General features: G+C 43.0%; 1 protein-coding gene and 1 pseudogene across 1 annotated transcript; both read left to right on the plus strand.

Moving 5' to 3' along the window:
* The first annotated feature begins 6,823 nt into the window (after positions 1-6,823).
* On the plus strand, positions 6,824-14,437 carry LOC136469863 (uncharacterized; annotated as a pseudogene).
* Positions 9,004-13,520, plus strand: LOC136477257 (uncharacterized). The gene is made up of 9 exons (XM_066475373.1): positions 9,004-9,464; positions 9,801-9,903; positions 10,109-10,165; positions 10,612-10,770; positions 11,357-11,519; positions 11,627-11,704; positions 11,787-11,870; positions 11,989-12,984; positions 13,162-13,520. Exons 2-6 carry the CDS (start codon positions 9,885-9,887, stop codon positions 11,640-11,642), a joined length of 414 nt encoding a protein of 137 aa, XP_066331470.1. The 5' UTR covers positions 9,004-9,464; positions 9,801-9,884; the 3' UTR covers positions 11,643-11,704; positions 11,787-11,870; positions 11,989-12,984; positions 13,162-13,520.
* Positions 14,438-25,503: the final 11,066 nt, after the last annotated feature.

Below are 25,503 nucleotides of genomic sequence, written 5' to 3' on the forward strand. Positions count from 1 at the left end.
TGGCAGCCTCTTATGGTCTTATCGTTCATCAAATGGATGTTAAGATAGCTTTCCTAAACGGAGAGTTGGAGGAGAAGATCTATATGGATTAGCCGGATGGGTTTGTAGCAAATGGTCAAGAAGGCAAGGTGTGTAAGTTATTAAAGTCATTATATGGCCTAAAATAAGCTCCTAAGCAGTGGCATGAGAAGTTCGACAGAACTTTAACATCTGCTGGCTTTGTTGTGAATGAAGCTGACAAATGTGTGTACTATCGGTATGGTGGGGGTGAATGAGTCATTTTGTGTTTATATGTTGATGACATACTGATCTTTGGATCCAGCCTCAAAGTGATCGAGGAGGTGAAGAAATTTTTAACTAATAATTTTGAGATGAAAGATTTGGGAGAGGCTGATGTTATTCTTAATATCAAGCTTCTGAGAGAAGGTGATGGTGGGATAACTCTGTTACAATCCCACTATGTGGAAAAGGTGCTGAGTCGCTTTGGGTTTAGTGACTGTGCACCTGCTCCTACACCTTATGACCCTAGTGTGCTATTGAGGAAAAATCAGAGAATAGCAAGGGATCAGTTGAGATATTTCTAGATCATTGGTTTGCACATGTATCTTGCTAGTGCAACAAGGCCTGACATCTCATTTGATGTGTGCAAGCTGAGCCGGTTTGTGTCAAACCCGGGAGATGATCACCGGCGTGCTCTTGAGAGAGTGATGCGCTATCTAAAAGGCACCATGAGCTATGGTATTCGTTATACCAGACATCCAAAAGTGTTGGAAGGCTATTGTGATGCCAACTGGATCTGTGATGCTGATGAGCTTTATGCCACAAGTGGATATGTGTTTTCGCTTGGAGGTGGCGCTGTTTCCTGGAAGTCTTGCAAGCGGACTATCTTAACGAAGTCTACAATGGAAGCAAAACTCACAGCATTAGACACCGTTGGCTCTGAAGCCGAGTGGCTTCATGATCTCCTTATGGATTTACCGGTTGTTGAAAACCTATACCGACTATTTCTATGAACTGCGATAACCAGACTGTGATTATGAATGTTAATAGTTCTAAGGACAACATAAAGTCCACAAGGCATGTTAAGAGACAACTAAAATCTGTTAGAAAATTGAGAAACTCTAGAGTAATAGCGTTGGACTATGTTCACATGTCTAACAATCTGGCAGATCAATTCACTATGGATCTATCACGCAGTGTGATAGAAAGTGCATCGAGAGAGATGGGTTTAAGACCCACTTAAAATTTACTATAGTGGTAACCTGTTCAATGTGATCGGAGATCCCATAAAGTAGGATGGTGAAACAAGCTAGTAGTAAATTGTGAGAAAAGATCCGTAGTAAGACTCATTTCTGATGCATATCTTTCATATCTGTAAGGTAGGTTGGTTTTACCTTAATGTGTTCTAAGTGGCTTGCTAAAGCAAAGATGTTGTTCTACAGAACATCTTTTGAGGAACACACCTATATGAGTCAGACTGCTGGTCACAGTATATGAGATTTGGGTGATCTCTAAATACTTATGAAAGGCACTGGAGTATGACTTATATGCTTCAAATAGAGGGGATGTCTTTTGCAGCCAAGTATCAGCTAAGGACTTTAGTGACATTCACCTCACACAAAACTGGCAATTCAAGGCTTAGTCCATTGTTTAGTTGTGACTGAGTGAAACTATTGCTCTAGATAGATGTTCAACTTAACAGTCTCCATCGAAACATTGGTATATAAAAGAAATGTGGTTCTGAGACTAATTTGTTACAAACCCTAGAGTTTGGTGGGGATTGTTGGATATATTATGGGCTTGGCCCCTATAATATTTAATAAATCAAATAAAACTCTATTGTACGTAACATAAAGCGTTATATGGTTTAATACCATACGGGATTTTGACTGAACGTTTACTCGGCTTATATGGTTGGAAATTATTCATCTTAATTGAGAATCTGAGAAAAGGGCAAAGGCATGCCACACGTGCGCGCGCGCGCGCCGCCGGCCGGGCCGAGGCCATGGCCATGGCGTGGCGTGGCGAGGCAGGCAGGCGGGCGGCGAGTGAGCGGCCGGGCGTGGCTAGTCTTTTGCCACTTAAATCCACATAATCACGGGAGTTTTTCTCCTTGATGGTGGAGGCGAACTGATTGCGTCAGTTACCGTCCTTTCTGCTTCTCCGTCTCCTGGGATTCTTCGCTGCCTTTCTTCCTTCCCGTCGTAGTCATATATCCGTAGTTCTCCGTCAGTCCAGATCTCCGTCTTCCGCAACCGCTCCCGAGAGAAACCACATATCAGCAGCCCTCTGGCTTCCCCGTCCCATGTCTCTGCGCGCACGGAGTAGCGGGAGAGCAGGTGCCTTCGGAACCCTTGTCCGCCTGAGAACCTTGCACGGGGTGTGCGGCGATTAGGTTTTTGGAGAGTGATCCGCGACTGCTCGTCCACATACGCCTTCTTCCTAGTGGTGATCGCTCTTGGAACCCGTCTTCTTCCCGGTGATTGCATGCGGAATAGCAAGGTGTCTTCTTCCTGGTGATCCGTTCGTGGGACTGCACTGCGAACATCGTCCTGCATCGACTATGGTCCATGACTTCGAGCAACGCACTATATCGACTAGTGTGAATGGAGCCTCCGATGCCCTCGGCATGGGACCCTCCGCTGGGTACAATCTAATCTGTGTGATTACTGTACTTTGCGCTTTTACTGTATTTATCTGTATGTCATGTCTGCATGCTGTAGCGTTCGTTAGAGATATACACATGCACATATATGACGTCACGAAACTACTGATGTTATATTTCTAAATTAAATTGATAATGAAAATGCCTAATTATCTAACAATCATCTTCGGCGGCGGTGGCCGTCTCCATCTCGCAGGAGGCATCGGGCGACGGCATCATCGTCTTCGGCGGCGGTGGCCGCGTCATCGTCGGAGGAGTTCGAGAGGTTATAGGACGTCCAAAGCATGTTGCCCGGGGTCCAGCGACGTGCAGTAACCAGATCGAGAAGAGGATATGCAGATCAAGAGGGCGATCGTCCAGATCGAGAGGGCATCTCTGGAGCATCGGATACCGTTACATTTCCAAACCAAACAAAGACCGTGATGATGGATCCCATTTCTGAATACAGCGTAATCTGATTCCTTTACTATTAGCGTTACCACTGGTTGAACCAAACACTATGTAAGTTATAACAATTTTCACATGCATACATTTTAATTATTTCTCAGAGAAGTTTTGGTGAACCTGGTTAAAGTCCAATCTTTAGAATAAAAATATTTAAACTGGGGTTCACTATCTCCTGCAACAGATGCCCATGACAAAAGTGAATAAATTATGAATGTGTTGTCGATTTTTAACTACCACAACTCGTGCATAACCCCAAGGTGTTAGAATAGGTTGACATCATGTTTTGTTTGTGTTTTTTTTGCTATAGTGATTAGGCATATATAAAATAAAGCGCCACGTTTAACAACATGGGCTATGAAACATAGACAGCATGGGCTAAAATATGTTAGGAAAAACAATGAAAATAAAAAAGCATATGGACCCAGCCAACCACGTGGCCCTAGAACATACCAATATGGATATCAATGTTTAAAAAGATCAATGAATTATTTTGTGACACACAAAGTCTATCATAGATTGAGGGCATTTGTAAATTAGACTTTATGACATCGAAAATGCCTCTATGACATAGCAAATATTTTCATTGGATGAAATTAGACTAAGTATGACGTTTTTTGTGACATACAACTTTTTATTGTCACTAAGTGAAAGTGCCTAAAACATAATGTCATAAACCGAGTGATATAATGACCTTATGATCTATTATCATGCTAAATACATCAAAAAGCCACACATTTCTTGTAGTGTTTATGGATAAAAGATCGAAAAAACAACAGTTTTATTCCTAAATTATTTCATATAGTATGCCAAAAGTGACTAAAGAATTTAGCATGGCCATATGAAACAGTGTAAAACGCATACCATGCAAGCGAAAAATTTCCTAAAAGAAAATGTTTGCTATATGAATAATGTCCCCTCTTTTATGACAAGAAACAAAGTGTGCCAACTTAGAAGATTAGTCCACCACAACAAAATACTATCTCTCCTCCTCTTTGCCTTTGGCAATCTCAAAACAAAATCCATAATTATATCTACCCAGGAGTAAAATGACACTACTACATCAAAGAGCTTCAGAGGCAAGCGAAGTTGGTTTTTTGAGGTAGCGTGTCCGCCGCAAACAATGGTCACTGTTAATCATGAATATCAGAGGCGGGCATTGTACCGGTCTCCATAAATTAGAAAAAGTAAAAGAAAGTACAGCCCATTGCCATTATAGGGCTCACCGCCAAACCCATCGCAAGACCACAATGTCATTGGATAGTATTCTATTCTTAAATTCATGAAAACGGTCGCTTAGAAACAAGCTCACCTAGAAATTTAGTGGGCGTGCTTAGGCTCTAATAATTGACACTTGCATCACCACGAGAGGAGATTTGTGTGTATTCATTTGAGTAATATCATTGTCATATTCTAACCTTTTTTATATAAAATTTGCATGTACCCAATATAAATATTTAGCAACATATTGGTACTCAAGCTTCAAAGCTTTGCTTACATTTTTTTTGCGACACTGCGATGCACACAACTCACACACTTCATGTTCACACCACACGCACACACGCATGCATATCTGTACTCACGCAAAGAAAAAGATTAACGGCGTGTTTGGTTCAAAGAACCATGCGGAATGAGTCGATCCCTCACTGGCCAGGATCGATGGACATTTGCTTTCTGGAGAACGTGATCGTCCGCCGATTTTTGAGGAGTCATTTCGTCACAGAAAATGACTTGCGGATGGATTAGTTGGTGACGAATGGGTCTGTCGGGTGAGGCAAACCAAACGCCGCCGCTAGCTTCGGTTTTTTATCGGATCGTCCTCGACCACGCGGCAACGCAGACCAAACACGCTAGAAGGGCGTCCCAACGAGGCTTCAAATAGCCAAATTGTATTTTATTCTGAACAGAGGAGGGAGAGCATAAAAAATGGACTCGCTAGCGCTTTCTCAAACAGCTAGCTCGCACGGTGTTCAAGAAATTTACTGTCTCTGACATACTGGTGCCCTTGTTTAGTTCGCGAAATTTGGATTTTAGGGCTACTGTAGCATCTTCGTTTTTATTTGGCAAATAGTGTTTAAACATGGACTAATTAGGCTCAAAACGTTCGTCTCGCAATTTTCCACCAAACTGTGCAATTAGTTTTTCTTTTCGTCTACATTTAATGCTCCATGCACGGACCGCAAACATTCGATGTGACAGGTACTGTAGCAACTTTTTGAAAGTTGGGGTGAAACTAAACAAGGTCTTGCATCTGGTTGTTGGGGACGGACTCTAGGATTTTAGCTTAGGTAGGTTAGCGTACGTCGTACAAAAAAAATTCATATTTAATTTGGTAAATTTATTTTAGTAATTCGATAATAATTCGGTATATATGTGCTAAGTAATATAATAAGGCTTAAATTTATAGATTAAATTAAAATCATCCGCTAAATACAATATAAATCGTTCAAAAGTGATATCAATAATTGATATATATAGGCATAAAAGAGTACCGAGACTTGCAATGTTATTTTTCTCACTATTTTATTGGATGTTTTTTAAAAGACATAAATGTCTTGATTATATCATCTTCAACAAGATTAGGGGAACCATTGGAAGTATCAGTAGCTGTCGCCGCCTTTTTGGTTGCATGCTTCTAAAAAATAGATGTAATATCCTAGTTTCTTTATAACTGCATAAATATTAAAAAACACAATGCTAAATAATTAAATAATTTGTTTTTTTCTGATGTTAACGAACAGCTACGAAAAGTAGACAATAATTTGTCTAAAAAGACGAAGAGCAGATGATTAACGGTGACTGCGTGGCCGTGCAAACTGCAAGACGAGTGATTGATCGGAGGGCAGCAGAGCAGGGGTCACCTGCACCGATCGATGGGCGTCGGGCGTGGCGGCCGCGTGTTTCGAACTCCTCACCTAGAATACGAAAAAACCAAAAGAAAATGCGTGTACGTAAGGACAGCCTTTAGCTGCGTGGGCCGCGTCCTGCGCCTTGCGACTTCCCGCTTCTGTGATGGATGGCGTGATCGGTGATAACAGGTGATTTTTTTCTTTTTTTATTTTTATATACGAAATACATGTATAATACGTATATATATTGGTTATTACTCGCCGGACAAACAGGGTGTATATGTCATTTGTTTTCTTACCCTGTTGTGTTGCAAGTGTGCATGCAGATAGGGCACGGCGGCTGTAGCGGTTTGGCGTGAGGGTGCCATCTCAACCGAGGCAAGCGACCACGCGTCACAACACTCCCAATACAGAAATTATCATCGTTTTTATGGATATTAATTGTACTGCCACCTAAACGTTTTGCTGAAGTGACAAGATAGTTATTGAAGAGAGAGCAAAAAAAAAAAACATAGGTTGTGCTCGGCTATTGGGTAAGCCAGCCGTTCGGGCTGTGGCGGCTACCGGCGCAAGAGAGAAAAGTACTGTAGGTACAGTGCGAAATGGTGCGAATAAGCTGGCCAACCAGTCAGTCGAACACTCTCATAGATACCGGGTCTAAGTTAGAAATCATGTCTATACGAGAGCCAAGACATAAAGGGATGAGATTAGTAGAGAATAGAGAGAGAATGTACGTGATTGAATAAAAAATTGTTCTGTAGAAAGTATCCATTTGGATCTTGATTTGTATACGTAGTGTTTATGAAAATTAATAGGTTTTTAGCATTGGGACTGCCTTATATTGCATTGCAGTCACACTAGCGAGATGGGCGTCGTCGACCTTCCAAATATGGAGCGAGTAGAGGTTGTTAGTAATTTAATTTGGCTTTCTCGGAACAATGAACCTCTTCAATCAATTGTAAATATATAAGCGTTGTTTATTTAGACCTGGGCCCCGTTCGCTGGTCTGAACTTTGGCTGAAACTGGCTGAAAAACACTGTTCCGGCTGAATTGTTGTGAGAGAAAAACACTGTTCCGGCTGAAAAAACAAGCCGAACAAGCCGAACTTTAAGACAAGCGAACGAGACCCTTGTTTAATATAGTTAGATTCGTATCAATACACATGTGTTAGGGTGAATTAGAGTAAAACTTGAACTAAACTTCACCCCTAATCTACCAAATACATGTGGATTTAGGTGAATCCGACAACATCCAAACAAGGACTTTAGAATCTCTCTATACCGATTAAACTATATTAGCTTTAACCATCTATAGACAAATTAAAGAAAGAATATATATATATTGAATTCAGTAGCACGCTCCTGTGTTATAAAAATGAAATGAATAGCTGAAATAGTTATTCTAAACGAATGCAGGGGCTTTTGTTGCATGATGTCAAAGACGGAGTACAAAAGATAATTACTTATTTGGAAGATACAACCGAGAAAAATCAGGTTTTCTACTTTGATGGATGGAGTGGGCTTGGTGCATCCGCAGTCCTCAGATCTGTTGCTGAAGACCCTCCGCCATCTCTGAGAAGCAAATTCCATCATAATATAATCCACATAGATTGCTCTAGGTGGAAAAATCGCAGACAAGTCCAGAGAACAATTGCTCAGAATATAGGAAGCCGGCTTCCTCAGCATGTGATGGCTCTCTTTGATAGAACGGATGAGGATGATGACTATCGCGGGACGGATGAAGCCTCCCGGATGGAGATAACAGATGTTGGGAAAGAGATCTATCAAGTCCTAGAAGGACAGAGCAATCTGGTGGTCTTCCATAATGGGAGCCACACATGGGTGGAATTGAATGATTTTGGCATTCCTCGACCTTCTGAAGATGGATGGTCAAACATTCTTAGCAAGGTATTATGGACCTTCCGCGGCAGGCTTTGGGCTATCCCAGGAATGGCAGCAGCGCTCCAGCTCCAACATGAAAGATCCAAGCTTCCTGCTACTGCTGCTGCTACTGGTAGGCAGCGAGTGGACAAATCACATGTATACCTTCATTCATATGTTTATCACAGTAAAATCTGGATTACAATGCTATACGAAGAAGCAGCAGAGATAGCTCAGTACATGAACAAGCCAGCAGGGGTGGTCTCGGTCGCCCAGGACGAAATAGCTTCATGTTTAATGTATCTTTTGTCACTGAATGCGGATGCCCTGGGTTGTGATCATGTGCTAGACTTTAACTGGGCTACTCATGCCTCCAACTATTGGGTTTGCGATGGGCTTATACAAAATGGTCAGCAGGTCCAAGCGTGGGGCGTTGCTGCTGCTCTGCATGAAGAGCTCCGGCTGCGACTAGAGGACAAGTCACCTTATGGTTTGCCCAAGTTTGATGACACAAAGCGTTGGATCGTAACCACCAGCTCCGATGGAGAAGCGCTTGCGCCAGCTACAACATCATTCTTCTTTGCAGGATCTGATAGAAGAGGGCATGACCATCCACCAGCATCATTACCCGATGAAATAATGTTCCAGAGATCCGAGCAACTTCAAGTGCTGAAACTCTGCCATTGCACCTTCAACTTTTCATCACCTCCTTTTCTTCATTGCAGACGACTAAGATTCCTTGAATTAGATAGCTGCAACAATCAACCACAGAAATTAGAAGAAATCAATGCACAAGTGCCTGATGATGATAGACCAACACTGGATTTTTTTTAAAGCCTATGGGTGCTAGACATATGTCACACAGATTGGGAATTGACTTTGTCGTCAAATATCATGGAAGAAATGGCTATAAACATTAGGGAGATATATATATTTCTTACTATCAAAGCAGGGAGCTTTGGCCGACGCTCACGCCATCCACGTCGGCTGGAATTCCCTCAGCCGTTCGATCTTGGTCCTGCGGTCCAGATCTCTTGAATCAGCTTTCGTCTGAAGCGGCTCCTCATGTTTCGCCTTACCTTATCCGACTTTTTCAACGTTCCTTATCGGATTCTCCGGCTTCTCCACCAAATCCACAGAAACAAATATATACTCCCCGTGCAGGACCCGTGGAGTACTCAGCTTCCGCTTCTGTTTCCTGAATCTTCTCGTCGCCCCCTCCTCTCTCTCCCCATCGCTCTCTCCCTCGCGTCTCGCGTCGCACCGTCTCCGACGCGACCACCGCCGCTGCCCCTTCCTCCCTCTCTGCTTCCCTCCTCGCCTCGCGGCATCACCGGCGGCGCGAGGCGCCACCCGCGCGCTGCACGCGCAGCGGCCAGGGCCTCGCTGTCCCCGTGCAGGACCCGACCGCACAATCCGCCGAAACCCTAGGTATCGCGGGCGCCGTGCTTAGGGTCCCCTCACCTGTGGCCTTCCTCAGTTCGTGCCGGAGGTGGGATCCTTTGCCAGCTCCACGCGCCGGGGGCCAGGACCTGCGTTTGCTCCGTCTTGGTCTGCTGGTCCATCTTTGAAGGTTCTCCGATCCAGCATCGCCCCTGCCTCGTGTTCCTCGTTGCCGACCCCTGGTAATTTCCCCAAGCTTCTCATCTTTCGTTTTGATTCAGGCTTTATTCCATACTGTACTCCCATGTATCTGTCCCTGTGGTCATCAGCTAGATTATACCGACGGCGGCTGACACTATGTGTTCTTCCTCTATACTGTTCGTGCACGCGTCGTGTTTGATTCCTACTGATAGTTTAGCATTGGGATGTGTTACCAACTCAAATTAGGTTCTATGTAGACCTGTTAAATTACTCAGTGCCCTCTCTATTATATACATAGATTGGATTGTTCTTAGATTTCTCATATTTTCTTTTCTTAGAGGATATATGTTTTTGCCGTGCTATGTAAATTGATACAGGTGCCATTGCCTTTATGGGGATCCACGTAAATATGAGATATTTGGCTCAGTAAGCTAATGCTTAAATGTGGATGAGTTCTTACTATGCCAAGACTTTGCAAGGGTACGAATGCTTCTCAAAAAAAATAACCAGCATGGCCATTGCAACTATGATTAGCATGTCTTTTCTTATTTTCCTTACCTCCTCTCTTCTAGTTTACGATGAATTCTATTTAGTTGCACATGATATATCATATTGAGCCATGATTCCCATTGTTTTTCTAACTGTATTTTACTTGGCCTAATACTTCCGTTTTTTTAATGGCCAGCATATGCGACTGGGAAAAGTATAATTGGAGTGCTTCAATTCTCATTTAGCAGGCAAGGTAACATCCAATTCATATTCCTCCTCTATATCCCCCATTATACTTTTCTCTTTATATTCACTCTTCAAGCACAAGATTAACTACTTGGTTCCGAAACCATTGCTGTCATACGTGTTGTTACATTATCTTAGTGACTTCCTACATGTTTGTGTTGTGCTATTGATTATGCATGATAGCACGGATGGTTTGCAATTTTATTTTTGTTAGGTTCCTCACATGTTCTTAATGTCACTACTTACAGTACAGGCCCAGAGAGCATGGGATTTGGAATTCTTCGTGCACTTCACTTTGAAATGAATGATCCAAAGTTACTTTATCAGATATTGTAGATAGTATAGGGCACATTTGTTTGAGATAGCGTGAGCACATTACGTTAGTTGTATTCCTAAAAATTACAGTACTTCTAAAATTAATACAGGTTCCATACGTTGTCGGCAAATATGCAGGTGCTGGAGCAGCTGCCAGTAAAAGAAGAAATAGTCATATGTGTTGCCATGAATTTTGTCAACATGTGGCACATCACAGTGAAGACCTAGCTGTTTTATTCATCGGGATGCCCCTCGGCTGCCTGACTGTTTCTTGTGTTCCTCATGGCAACCGTGCAGGTTGGTCTGGTCTGTACTCTGTCATTTTGTTTCTCCTGCTGCTTCTCTATAGAAGCCTGCCTTGCTTCTCGTGAGTGCCATGTATGAGACCTCTGTCATAACATGTCTGCCATGGCGCTTCTGACCACTGGAAAATGATTTGGAAGAGGTCCCATCATATATGTTCAGTTGTCAAAACATGATATATGTGCATGGAAGCTTTGGAAACTTTTTAATTGCACAAAAAAAAACTCAGATCCACTGAACTTACTTACATCTATGACTATCATGTTCATAGCATGTTCTTACTGCAAGCATTTTTTTGGGATGTTGCATTAACATTTACTAACAGTGAAGCGTCCCTGCTTTTGTCAGCAACAACTATCTTGATGGTTTGGCAATAATGTATGTTTTGGCATAACTTACTGAAACAAAACAAAAGGTCAATGCATGATCCAGGAAAAAAAAGTGGTGGTACCAATCTATATGAGGGATCCTACTTCTTCTACATTGATGTGATCTTTGTGATTTTTTATGCTCATTATCACTTCAAACAGCCCTCCTCTATCTCAATCATCTGTTCAATCTTGATCCATTCTGCTCTCAGGTCTCAGGGGTGGAGGATGCCCAGGTGGTCCCTCGAATGGCGGTGGCGCGGACCTACATCAGCCCCTTCATCATATCTCCTCCCCTGAACGGCGTCGATGGCCACCTATGCTGCCACCTCCTTTCCCTCTTGCCCTTGCCCTTTCTAGCTCAGGGAGCCTCAGGTATGGTAACCATCCATGTGACCGACATTCGATTCCTCAATTTTACTCCCTTTTCCGGTTGGGATAAGTGATTGATTGACAACCTCACTTGCTCCTATTGTGTGCAGGTCCAAGAACCCATAGAGGACTGCCTCACTCTGATCTTTTGCCTCATGAATGAATCTGAAACCTATTTGCACATGCAGGTTGAGTAGTTTGAGGTCTCGTTTTTTTTACCAAAGTATATATGCACATATAAACTTTTGTAACCAATATCGTTCTTTGCAGTCGTCTTGAGTTGTATAGGCTGCTGCAAAACAGCACCACTGCGGTGCGGTGCCACGGCATGATCACGTCTTCCATAAAATTCAGGTCTACACCCTGCTCCATGTGTACCTCTCTATCTTTTCCGTGCGTCAAATAAGCCTGCAGGTTTTTTGGCCGGCCTGTTTAAATGTAGCTTATGTTTAGCGTTTGCACATTACTGCAGGCTGTATAGTGAGGATCGATGCCGAGCTGGACCTTCTTGCCTGCTTTTTTCCTTATCAGTTCAGATATGCATCCTGCTCTTGTGTTAATTTTCAATCAACATTTGTGAGACCTCTTGACCTGTACAATTTTGTAATGCCCTCTTTCTTGCTTAATCTAACGAGCTGCGACTGTGCTATGCATATTCTTGCCATCTGCTTCCTGTCCTCTTTTTTGTTTATTAGCGCGTTCTATTTTTAGAATAAAGACCCGTACGTACAGCAGTTATTCCTCCTTAGTCTGTAATCCATTTCACAAATCTATAGGTATTTTTAGGATGTGTAAAATAGATATGGCGCAGACGCGCAGTTCAAGCTTGCATATGATACCTGCCTTACATCCCAGGTTGTAAAACAGAAATGGAGGAAGTACGCCTCCATTTTACCTATAAATTCATATGCTCTCTGAAAATCATATGTCAATCAATAGACATTCTACAAGCTGGTACAACAGATGCATCCATTCTGATGCTTTCAGCACCTACTGTTGGTTATCAAGAGTTTGTGCAGCTTGACGACATCTAAATGGTCATAAAGTTTTTTTATCTGCAAATTGATTGAAAAAAGAATAGGCACAAAGTGATATTCAGCAGGCTACAAAAGATCTTGCCTACTTCATGCATACATGTTTAATTTACATTTTACCTGAAATTTATTATAGATCGAACACTGCAACTTCTAGAAATTATCGGGACTACATGGCCGCCTAACTTTTAAGATCTAATCGCCTGCTATATCCTATGAGGTTTATGCAGCATGACAACTTCTAGATGCTCACTGGGCTTCATCTCAGCTAAAAAATTGTTCCAGTCTAGTTCCTATTCCATCTCGCCTGTGCATGCCATCCGGTGGTCTAAATGGTGGTGGTTCAATAATGGTGTTGCCTGTCATGGGCTATCTTCGACATTTATTGGCCAAATACAGATGCTGATCAAATACCATCACACAGTTGAAGAAAGGTACATTATCTGTTTTCGTATTAAGAAAGGTGCATAATTAACAATTGCAACTACAAGTTCCTCAGCTATTTCAATTACCTGATGATCAGCACAAACAAATTTATGCTGCATCCATTCTTTGATATGTATGCACTGCATGCAAAGATTAAACATATTTTTTATCTGCGCCTTAACCAGGCGATTTGTCGGCGCGCGCGAGGGCACGCGTAATGGACTAGTATATATAAAGAGAGGAAGAATCTGGCATAACAAGCTTAAGTAGAGACGTCTGCAGAACATTCACAAGCTTCGAGTGATTGGGCCTACATGCCCATGGCAGACAGGAAGTACCGATGAATTCACAGATATGCTGAAGTTGGAGCTCCTTGACCTGTCTGGTAATATCACAATACAAGATGGACAAAGCTACAACAAGGAGATGGTTCCTTTTACCACTCAAGACTTATTAGTTGGGATCATTGGATCACATATGCACAATTCACCGATCTATGATGATGTCAACTTTGAGAAGGCAACTATGTATCTTGATGAGAAAAAGGTATGCATTTTGAGCTATCTGATTTCCATGTGGAGGTCAAATCGTTGCTTGTGCACGACAATCTTTCCATCGCCAATATTATCCCAAAAAGCATGGTCACCCGTAACAGCTGGTCTTGTCTGAAGTGGTGCTACATCAAAAGATGCTCCAAACTGAACACAGTGTTCATCACCACTGATTACGGAGATCTCTGCTTTTATGAATTAGAGATGTTTTGGGCAGTTGATCTCTTAATGGCACGCTGTATCTGGAGCGAAGGAAGCCCAAGAGAATATCCGAGAGGATATTCGAATTGGTACATTGGAAAATCCTTTACAAAACTGCAGGCTATACACCTGCACTTGTGCCCCAGGCTTAGATTCGTCCTCCCATTGTCATGGAACTATACCTTGTCCAGGCTGGAGACCCTTCACATTGTCCATTGTGGCGATCTCACTCAACTCTTCCGTGTTTCTAAACAACATATCAACTGACCATCGAGGTGTACTGGTGTTCCCAGAGCTAAAGCACATACACCTGCATGAGCTTCCCAAGCTGCATCAGATATGTGGGGCCAAGATCTTTGCTCCTAAGCTCCAGAACATCTGGGTGAGGGGATGCTGGAGCCTCAAGCGCCTCCCAGCCACCTCGGATCGCCTGGATTATTGGCGCCCAGTAGTGGACTGCGAGAAGGACTGGTGGGATAATCTACAGTGGGATGGGGTGGAGGCTGACCACCACCCCCTTCCTTTTCAAGCCACGCCACTCTAGGTACTATAAGAAGAACGTGCTGAGAGGCAGAGTTCTCCGGTGAGCCTGCACCATAGTCGCAATGTGTGAGTGTTGGACTGCAAAAGACTTTATAGTTTGTATGCGTGATGGATTGACTCAGAAGCATGCTAATGCTGCAAATATATTTGCAAATGGTTTGACCTACACGATTAAAGTATTAACTACTTCGTCCTTATCGGGTCTTAAAATTAATTTCCATAAAAGTGAAATCTTTTGCTTCGGTCAAGCCAAAGCATGTGAGATACAATACTCGCAGTTGTTCGGCTGCAAGGTTGGCCTTTCCCTTTTCGCTGTTTAGGAATACCTATGCACTTTATTAGTAAGTTAAATAATAAGGATTGGAAAGCGATTGAAAACAGAATCGAAAAAATGCTCAGCGGTAGGAAGGGAAAAATTTTGTCTTCGGGAGGGAGATTAGTGCTAATCAACTCAGTTTTATCTAGCCTACCTCTATTCATGCTATACTTTTTATAGGTCCCAAAAGGAGTACTAAAAAAAAGATTATTTTAGATCAAGATTTTTCTGGCAAAATGAGCAACATAAGAGGAAGTATAAATTGGTTAAATGGGATATTCTTTGTCAGCCAAAGGAACAAGGAGGAATGGGAATTCTAAACTGAGACATGCAGAACAAATGTCAGGTTGTTCAAACTTTGTAATGAAGATGGTATGTGACAAGAGCTCTTGCAAAATAAATACTTAGGAAATAAAACGTTAGGAGAAGCCTATAAAAGAGTTTGGGATTTTTTTTTGGACAGGCTTAATGGCTGTGAAGAGCCAGTTCCTAGATCTAGGTTGGTTCAACATAAACAATGGTAACCAAACTAAATTTTCAGAAGACAGTACAGGTGGCTGGGTCCCAGGCTCTGAAAATTAAGAATCCTTCATCGTTTAATATTGCCCGAAGAAAGCAAGCAATAGTAGCAGAAGTTTTGGGTTCCAACCCGTTAAATGTATCATTTAGAAGATCATTAGATGCACTACTAGAAATATCCACTTCTATGACGAATAGATTCCGTCACTAAAGAAGTTAAATTCGTCATAATTCCTGTTTTATGACGAATTTATGATGAAAACCGGTTCGTCATAGAAGTCGCGTCACTCTTGCATTTATGACGAATCTAACAAAATCATCGTAGAAGTTCCTTGATCTGTGACGAAAAATAGATCGTCATATAACTGTTTTGGCATGCGTGGCAGGGGGCTGTCACGCAGTGGGCGCTTCAGTTGGAGATGCTTTCCACGTGTACATACTATAGCCCACGTGTACATGCTATAGCCGGTTACATTGAAGATGGTTCGGATACGTGTCACATTCTTATTGTACAATGTGGCCATCTCTAGTTCTTGCACATTTTTTGTTTTTATTGGACCACGTGTCGTTTCCCTGTTATGCCACATGTCAGTTTTCTACTAGCACACGTGTCGTGTTGTCATTGGATCACGTGTCACTTCTTCATTGGACCACGTGTCGTATTTTTATTGGTCCACGTGTCCGTTTTTTTATTTGACCACACATCACTATGCTATCCGTCCACGTGCCATATTTTTATACGTCCACGTGGCTTGATGATTTCCTTCCACGTGTTGGATTTTTAATAACCCACATGTAATGCCCTGGGCAATTCACATGTCGTGCACTGGTTTGTCCACGTGTGGTATTTTTATTTGATCACGTGGTCTGTCTTGGTTCTACCACGTGGAGTACAATCAATTTGTCATAGAAGTAATTCGAGATCATCACTACTGCACAGACTGACTACATAACTATTTAGCCTGGCAATCAAATAACAACAATTTACATTTCACATGTCAGCAGCGAACCACTGACAGAGTATCACCACATTAAACCGGCATATGAGTCCACACATCAAACCGGCACATGAGTCCACACATCAAACCACAAATGTTCACTGCATCAAGCCGCAGGAGTTGAAGACTAAGAGTTACCAGAAGAGCTGAAGCACGTGCATAGCTCATGGAGATTGTTGTACTCCTGCTGGTGTCGTTTCTTGTATTCCTCAAGCTCCCTTTGAGTCTTTTTTGTCTTCCTCTTCAGTTCATCCACTTGATCGACAAGGGCAGCGAAACTTTCCTGTTCAGCAGCAAGCTGTTCCCGAAGCATTCTCTCCGCCGATGTCTCTGTTCTGGTGGAGCTTGTCTGGATACCAGCATTTGTCAAAAAAAAGGTTGTTTCCGCTTCCCTGGGAAGGGGCCTTGCCCTGGTGGACGTAGAGGACCTTGCAAATAACATCGGCACTAGTAATTGGTTGCTGCCCATCAGCAATAGGTTTTGCTTGCATAGTTTCCATAGCTTCCTATGAAATTTAATCAGTAAAATATTAGGTTACAGATAGTGTAAGAAGACATCAATTGAAAACCCAAGAGATTGATTTATAACAAGTAATGCATAGGTCTTCCTCAGCCTACTACTGATAGAGATTACATAAGCTTCAGTAGATTTTAGTAGATTTACACAACACTAGGCTCCTGCTACATTTTCTTTTTTATGGCAATGGCTTTAGTAGATTTCAAGGGAAGCAAAAGAAGGTACTTACAACTGATGCTATTGCAGCATTGCTCAGGCCATTTTTTCTACTGGTATAGAAGTCCCTGAAGACTTTCATAGCATTAGCATCTTCATTAGGTGGACCATTTTCTTCTTCAAGTCCTTGATGTTGTTCTATTGCATTCCTCTTGTTCTCCTTCTGTTCATATTGCACATGAGTTTCGGTTTATATTTATACAAAGACAAGAGTAACAATAAAACACAATCATCACTTACAAATTTTTGCATCTGGACAACATAGGAGCGAGATCCTGTAGCCTGGTGGTACTTTACTTTTGCACGATTTTGCTTATTCTTCTAAGATGTTTCCTATAGCTTCATTTGTATTAGACTGCAGCACAAGTAGACCATAGCAAGACTAGACAGGAAATCGATGGGTTCACACACCTTGTTCTTAGCACTAGACCAAATCTTAACAAGTTCACACCATTGTGCATCGTTCATGGACGAGATAGGAGAGGTCATACAGATCTGATTAGCAGGGACGCCATTGAAGTATGTTCTCTTCAACCTATAGTGTTCCTGCGTACCACAGACTGCATTACAATCTAGCAAGCTTTTTTTTGTTGGTGAGTGAGCACCATTAACGCGCAGCCTTCCCTACACACAGTAGTGTGAATGAAAAGTAAATCCATTAAAGTTGCTCAACGCAGAGTTAAATGTCAAGAGGGGATACCGATACATACATTTAGCCTTTCACAAATCTTGTGCAAAAGACGGTGTTGGGCTTCTCCCCCTTGTGTTCTTTCCAATGCGTCAAAATTGGTACATCCTTTCTGACTACAACACCTGCATCTAAGGCAAACTTAGCATCTTGCACTGGATCATGTGGCCTTCTATTCCCCTCGGCAACAGAGATGTGCATCCTTGCTCCTCCTAGTGATTTGCTCATTTTGTCAAGCATAATTCCATGAGTTCGAGGCCTCGGCTTCCTCTCTCTTCCTGGCAATGGTACTACATAGTTTTCATACATTCAGATTGTTAGAAAAGTTACAAGGATATCAAATAGATAGTGCAAATTCATTGATAGACATCCATAAGGTAATACCAACCTAGCCAACTTTCATCATTCTGAGGGTGGGGGAGACGGGAGTTTGCTGAGAGGGCTCCTCTTCAGCATGGCTATCATCATCTGGCCGTGAGGAGTCTCTCTCAGGGCTAGGTAGGGTGCCATCCTGACTAATGTCTCCAGTCAATTATTGAACTTGGAATTGATCCTTGGGTCTAGGTGTCAGTCATGATGCAGAATTATGTTCACCTACTACTGCTACCTCCACCCTTTTGCCAGCGGAAGACCTTCGAGTACAAAATCCATGAGCAGCCTCTTCTGGTGGTGTTGACCTCACTCGCTTGGAGAGCCTTCACCCAGGACTCATGGCAGCGCTGCCTTTTGTCCTGCTGGCAAAGCCTCCTCTATGGCTTCTTCGACCTAGACACTGAAATTGGAGATACAAACTTAAGCAGCAAGCATGTACAAATTCCATTAATATCCAAATAGTAAAGCATTGCATGGCTACCTACCCCCACCCCCTCCCCCTCTGAACTATATACAAGATAGAACAAGCACCTCATCAATTGATAGGGGCACTGGCTCATCTTCTAAATCTGAATCTACTTCATCTGTATCATCAAATCCCTCAACTACCTCCCCTAGTTCAGGGATATATTCCAAATCTTCACTATGTCTACCCTTTGTGCTTGATTTTTTTGCCTTTGGAGACACATGTTTTGGGCCCACATGTCGTATTCCAAGTTCTTCCATCTTTCTACAATTCCTTGCGATTTGTGCATCCCGTGCTCGTTCATAAGCAGTTAGTGGATGTCCATCTAGATTACAAAGGCATTTATTAACAAAAGCTTCTATGGAATGTCAACACAGTAGAGCAAGAGTATGCAATTAAGCGCCTACTAGTAACTACAGCTTATACGGAAGTCTTTAATTCAATAAAGCACATGTCAGCTACACTCAACTATAGGAAATATGTAACCCCATCGCCATCTACATATCCTTTGTTCAGCCACTATAGTAGAGCACACATCATAAAAGGAATTTGGGTACCTCTTCCTTCATGTTCCCTGGATTTGCTTTGTCGTCGACACCGCCGTCCTGTCATCGTGGTCGTGGAGCTAGTGCGGCCAACGTTGACGAAGGGGTACTAGATCTGGCTCCGGCTAGGGATTAGATCTGATCGATCATGACAGGTGCCAAGCTAGGTAGGGGATCTGGATATGGCTTGTACTATCGTCGAGGTGGTCCTTCCGCCATCAGCTGATCGACTGTTGTTGATGAATCGAAGGGGATCCGGCTCCAGCTAGGGTTCGGAAATGTACGAGAGAGGGTGTGGCTGGAGAGTGGAGAGGGAGTCGAGCTGCTATTCCAATGATGCCTAGGGTCCAGAGCGGGGTGGCAGAGGGGGTGGCTGGAGAGTGGAAAGGGAGGCCATGGGACTCGGATTTGGAGTTGGAGGAGAGACGGTGCGGCTAGAGAATGGAGATGGAGGCAGAGACGGCGACTCTTTGCACTTTTATGTGGCCATCACATTACCATAAATGCCCTTGTCTGAAATTGATGGCGTGGTAAACCTATTTTCTGCGTGGTGGGGAAAAGAGAGACATCTAATTTTTGGTGCGTGTTGGCGGGACTGCTCGGCGCGGTGCGAAATCAAATTTTTGGGTGGGCAGACCGCCCCTTCTGCTCAGTAGAGACCAGAATTTTGGGCGGTCTTAGTTGTTGCCTTTTTTGTTTTTTCATAATATAAATAAACATAAAATTAAAAGATGATGATAATAAACAATTAAAAGATCTATGAATTTGACACCTAAAGATTACCAAAAAAAAGAAAAAATAAACCTGCTCGCTGCAGCTTATTGAGCTACAACTAGCGATTTGTGTGTGTGTGTGACTGCATCTGCGGCTGTTTGAACTAAGGCCTATAATTAGGAAGCAAGTGGAAGGCACGCCCAGGGATGGAAAACCCTCCAAAAAACTAAATGGGTTATTCAAATGATATCCCCATGGATTTCCCACCCTGGAAAAAGTAGTCATGGATTCTAAGATGCTTTGAGTTTCTAGAGAAGAGAAAAAAATTAAAGCATCCTCCTCCTGGCTAGCGCTCTTGTGATTCGCTGACTTGCCAGTACTCCGGATCATTCTCCTCCTCATTGGAGTTGCAGTCGATGCTGTACTTTCCATCACTCGAGTATGTCCCCATTGTTCGTGAGCCTCAAGCCGGTCGCCAGCGTAGTCTTAGCGAAGGTGAACGTGGACGACAACATCCTACACGCCCGCCTCGACCCTTGATCTATGGGACATATCAGTAGTATAAGTCATGACTAGGATTGGTCTATGGGACGACCATATGTGAAGTCTCATTTGCATGCATGTCTGTGTTAACTTTTGCTGAACTTTGTATTAGGTTGGTTAAACTCTGTTAAGCGTTGTGTAGCTCAGGTCCTTTGGTTATTTGGTAACTGGTTATACTAACGGTGTTTGCCCTTTTGGATCGGAGGACGTGGGTGTATCGATGTTAAAATTTTCTGGACCCTAAGACATTCCGACCCTACAAAATATAGATGATCTAGATCACTATGAAATATAGGGGCCATCCAAGTAGTCCATAAAGCCCAACTACCAGGGGCTAACAACTAGTTCTAATCTATAGAACCCAACAATTAGTTGAGGATACAAACATGTATGAACTAATAACACAACTAATTGGCTAATTCTTAGTTGGCTACTTTTTAGCCATGGTTAACTAGTCACAGTCCATCTAAACAGGGCCTAAGACAGTCTGATACTAAAGAAATCTTGACAGGCCGGATCATAATTTTAATGAAACAACAAAATATAGATCGTGTCAACTCTTGTGCCATATATGTGGGGTCGTGGGCACGCAGCCGCACACACATGGGTCATGGGGTGGTCCATGACCCACGAACTATATAACAGTAGAAACAAGGGACAAGAGGAAGGCTCTCCAGAGCTCCTGCTTCAGTTCCATCCCAAAGCTTTTGCCCTCCTCCCTACTACTAGGCATCTTTGTTCTTCGTTTTTTTGCATATTGTTTTCTTTTTTACACAGATCATGGATAACTATGATCATTCTTGGGACATGTTTGTGTATCGCTATGTCTTCCACGAGCTTCATGTTCGCCATGTCCTATAAACAAGGGTTGTAGTGCTTGCAGTGCATTCTAACTTTTACAATAGGTGGTTCATTGCTTTTGTAGTTGTTCATCAAGTTCTTGGCCATTGAAACTACTGTCTTGCTGAGGATCATCTAGGACCCTATGTGTTTGTTGCGGTTCATTCAAATGTAGATCTCCAGACTTTACTTTCATACCGCTATGAGTTTCGTGGTGCAGAAGTATTTTCTCATCGTATCCGTTATCTTACAATACGTCCGAATGATCCAGAGATTGGTGGAGTTCGTGCAGTTCCTCTCAACTGAGCAGTAGCAACATGGTCAGATGATGCTAATGTTTAGTATCTCATAACATTGATGTTCTGATTTGTGTTTTCAATGTTCACTGGAGACAATTGTGATGTTCTTTAGTTTATCTTGTTGTAATAATATCCATGTAAATGAACTTTTGTTGAACTTTGTATTAGCTGGGTTAAACTCTGTTGACCAAATATATATAGACAAGTATAGTATTGATGAAATGACGTTTACCTATTTCTTTTAAATTGTATGCACGCCTCATAGTCCGAGTCGTGTAAATTTGACCAGCACAGACATTTTAGTCTGCTATTGAGCTGTGACTAGAACTTTTGCCAGATCGGCTGTGCTACAAAGAACAGCTGCACCGACTGTGGCTACCAATATGAAGTACTAGTAAGGTAGTTCGATTTGAAGCGGCCTCTTCAGCCACGGTCGAGCGAGTGTAGATGATCAGGATCTATGAAACCATGTAGCCATCTCTAGCTAGCTGCTGCTCTACAAAACCAAGCAAGAGAAATTGCTTACAGAAGCAAGAGCAACTCGTCTTCACTCTTGAGTCTGCCCCTCCACTATTGTGAATGCTTGGATTGAAATAACTATAGAGGCTTTCCTCATGCATTCAATTCACTCATCGCAATCGCGCAAGGGTTACTTTGTGCCTTGGTTTGTTGAACCAAACACGTATCAGTAGTACTAGTATTCATGAGTGGCTTTGATCTTGCAAGAACTAAACATGTATTAGTAGTCTTCGATAAAATTGGTTGAACTTGCAAGAACCATGCATAGACGAGTTTATCTCAACAAGTATCGCCGGATGAGACATAGCTGTTGAATTTTACTACGAATGCAAGAAAGTCCGGCCACTGTATATTTGATCTCATAGGACACAATATAAACGGTCGTCAGTTTTGAATGTTGTAGCAACCAGTCTACCCCTCGACTATTGTGACTACTTGGATTGGAGTAAAAAAGTACATAAAAGACCCGTCACAACCGCACCAGGCATTCAAGTCTCAAGCGTGTCATGGTGGTCAAAAAGCTCCTTTTCTTGATTCCTTCTTATGTCCGGCTTTCCTACCGCATTCACAGTTGGTGTAGAGCCAGGAGAATAGAATAGGTTGCTTGTGACTTGGGGGCATCCTATACATGACTGAGTTGCATGATGCCTAATCATTGAAGCTGCTATTCGTGTGGTTGTTGGGCAACAACGCATTACCAGAGTTGTTGAAGACCATGATTCTAGAGAAATCTTTGTGCTTTGCAACATTGTTTGCGGATGCCCATCAGCTCTCTAACTATAGTGTCGACGTCAGTGGAGACTGCGTCATTTTCAAGACGGTTCAGCGTCTCAACTTGATCAGAAGTCCTTATGATCTCAACTATCTCAATAAGACCAAACCGATTCGATGACATTGAGATTTTGTGTGCTCTAGGTACTATTCGTTGTCCTATATCAGTAGTACTACTAGTAGTAGTAGTAGCCTTGACTAGCTTTGATCTGTCGGATAGCATGAAGTCATGTAGTGTATGTGTTGAGCTCATGCAGTAGGAACCCTTGCTAATATAGTATGTTGTGTTATTTGCATGTCCGTGTCAAACTTTATTAAACTTGCTAGAACCTTGAACCGAGGAGCAAGTCTAGCCTTAACTAATGTAGAAAAGAAGAGCCATTGGTTTTGAAATGTTACTGAAAAAGCAAGAAAGCCTATCTACCATTTTTGAACGCCTCGGACAGTGAAGATGTTGTAGTGGATGAAGTTTCCTTAGTTGGTTTCTGTTTGTTTTTCTGTTGCCTTGGGTGTCTGGCCTGATGGCACGAAGTCATGTATTTTATGTGTTGAGCACATGTACAAGAAGGCAACCGCACGTTCCTTGCGGTTTAGATTTGTAGAGGGAATAGGAGAGCTCTAGGAAGGTAGGAAATAAAACAAGCGAAGTTGCGGACGAGATCGTGGCGATTAGAGCGACGGAGCGGTGATTTACTCAAAGATTCTGAATTTTGACCAAATATATATACAGGAGTATGATGCATAATAAGTATTTTATACAACATAAAACAATGAGCTTAATCAATAATCCTCTTCGGTGAAGTGCAAGAGGAATCTCTGCACTACCTAGTCAAGATACATAGACAAATCTCGTCGACACATCGGGCAGGTTGATCTCCGGCCCAACCACTTGGTGATGCACTCGCGGTGTAATGCGTGGGCGTAGACGGACATTTCCATAGCATGGCCGACCGTAGGATTAGATGTTTCATCCTCCAGATAGATGCTGCAGTCCAGACACCCCGCTGGCACTGCCTCTGCCTCTGCCTCTACATAGAGCGTCAAGAGCGCCTCAGACGCGATGAACTTCAATTGTTCATCGACCCAAAGCTTAAGCATGGCGTGGGCGATGCAGCCATCCTAGCAGGCCTCGGGCGCTAGGGCTGCTAGTTTTGAACCTTGGGCTTGGAAAGGATGTCCTTCCACTGCTCATCGCTAAGATTGAGTTGCCACAGCAGCGTGAATGTCCTCATCAAGCCGTGGAGGACATCACGGACACCTTCCTAGTCGCCAGGGATGCCCACGACTTGATTCGCCTTCAAGATCCTAGTGGCGCTGCCTCCTTCGTACATGAGGTACACCGGCTACCAGTGACCATTGGCTTTGAGGGTCTTGGTCACCGTGCATTCTAGGGTCATAGAGAATGATGCTTCAAGGACGCTCCCGCTAGATGGATCCTTGATGGTGAAGATGTTCTTCGACATCATTCTACACTTGACATGGTTTTTGAAAGTGCAAAACTGGGCAGCAGGATCTCCAGCGGAGCTCATGGCGCTGGCTACTCTATGGGTCTAGTGGCTTAGTTTGTAGCTATGATTTGAATTGGTTTGGAGTTGGAGCAAGGACAATTTAAAGGGAACCTGGTGTTAAATAGCTGCGAGATGAATGGGGGGACAGTTACGAGATGGAATTTGAAGTGAATCGCTTCGAATGTAAAGGACCTTAGATGGCTTCTAGGACATGTTAGGAATATTCTAGTAGAACATGAGATGTGTCTGGCCTGGTCAGATTTACAATGCTCGAATTTTCTTGCGTGCACTGTATAATTTGAATAGCTATGTGGCTCCTCTATTAGGCATTACATCGATGCGAGACTTGATCGGATGAATTCCGTTATGCATGTTTACCATTCTACAGATCAAAAAGAGAACCGCACTAGGGATTCAAGTCTCAAGTGTGTCATGGTGGTCAAAAGCTCCTTTTCTCAAGTATGAAGTCATATTAATCATCTATAGTTAGAACTAGTATGTATTGGTAGTAGTTGGATGACATTGAGTAGTGGGATTGCACTGCTCTCCTCTTATTTGCATGTATTAGATAAAATTTGTTGAACTTGCAAGAACCATGCAGCGATGAGTTCATACGGGCAAGTCTCATTTTTTCTCGTTTTCCTGTGATGCTTGTTACTGTGTCATTTACAATTTTAAGTTTGGGCCCTATTTTAAATCTGGGTCGGCGCGTAGGATTGTTTGGCCACTGAGAAACAACACGGTCCGGACTTTAGTGCACCATGCAACATGACATACATCAAATGGAACTTTGTTTACTCCTCTGCTAATTTTATAAGAACAAGGGAACATGGAGCCACTGAACGAGCACCTCGCAAACTTGAAGCACCCCCAATCGAGTATGGAGCACCTAAACAGGAGAGAACAAGGGAACAAGATTTGCTATGATTCACTTTCCCGAGACACGTTTACATGGACGCCTAGAACTCGTGCGAGGCACCGTTTGGTTCCTCGAGAAAGAACCATCGCATTGGACGATTCACTTCCCCGAGACATGTTTACACGGTATACACGATCCTTCAAGAATGTGGAGTCTCCACCAACATAAACTGCCAGCCCTATTTCTCCAACGCTCTCTGCCTCGTCGTAGTCGCACATTCGTAGTCCGCTTCAACGCCGCATCCGTCGTCGTTCATCGCGCGCGCTCTCCAACTCTGCTTCTTCCTCGGCTACATCGTGATGCATTGGCTCCAATGGAGTTGGCCACTGACATCACTACCGTGTCACTAAACAATCATATGCCCCCATGGACAACCTTGCCAGCCTGTGGGCAACCTGCTCGTTCATGCGTAGGGTGTGTGGCACCGCCGAAGTCGGCCGACGCATACCACTACGCTGGGTGCTGCAGCGTCAAGGTTTCTA

Source organism: Miscanthus floridulus, chromosome 8 (genome assembly GCF_019320115.1).
Source record: "Miscanthus floridulus cultivar M001 chromosome 8, ASM1932011v1, whole genome shotgun sequence".
Taxonomy (NCBI): domain Eukaryota; kingdom Viridiplantae; phylum Streptophyta; class Magnoliopsida; order Poales; family Poaceae; genus Miscanthus; species Miscanthus floridulus.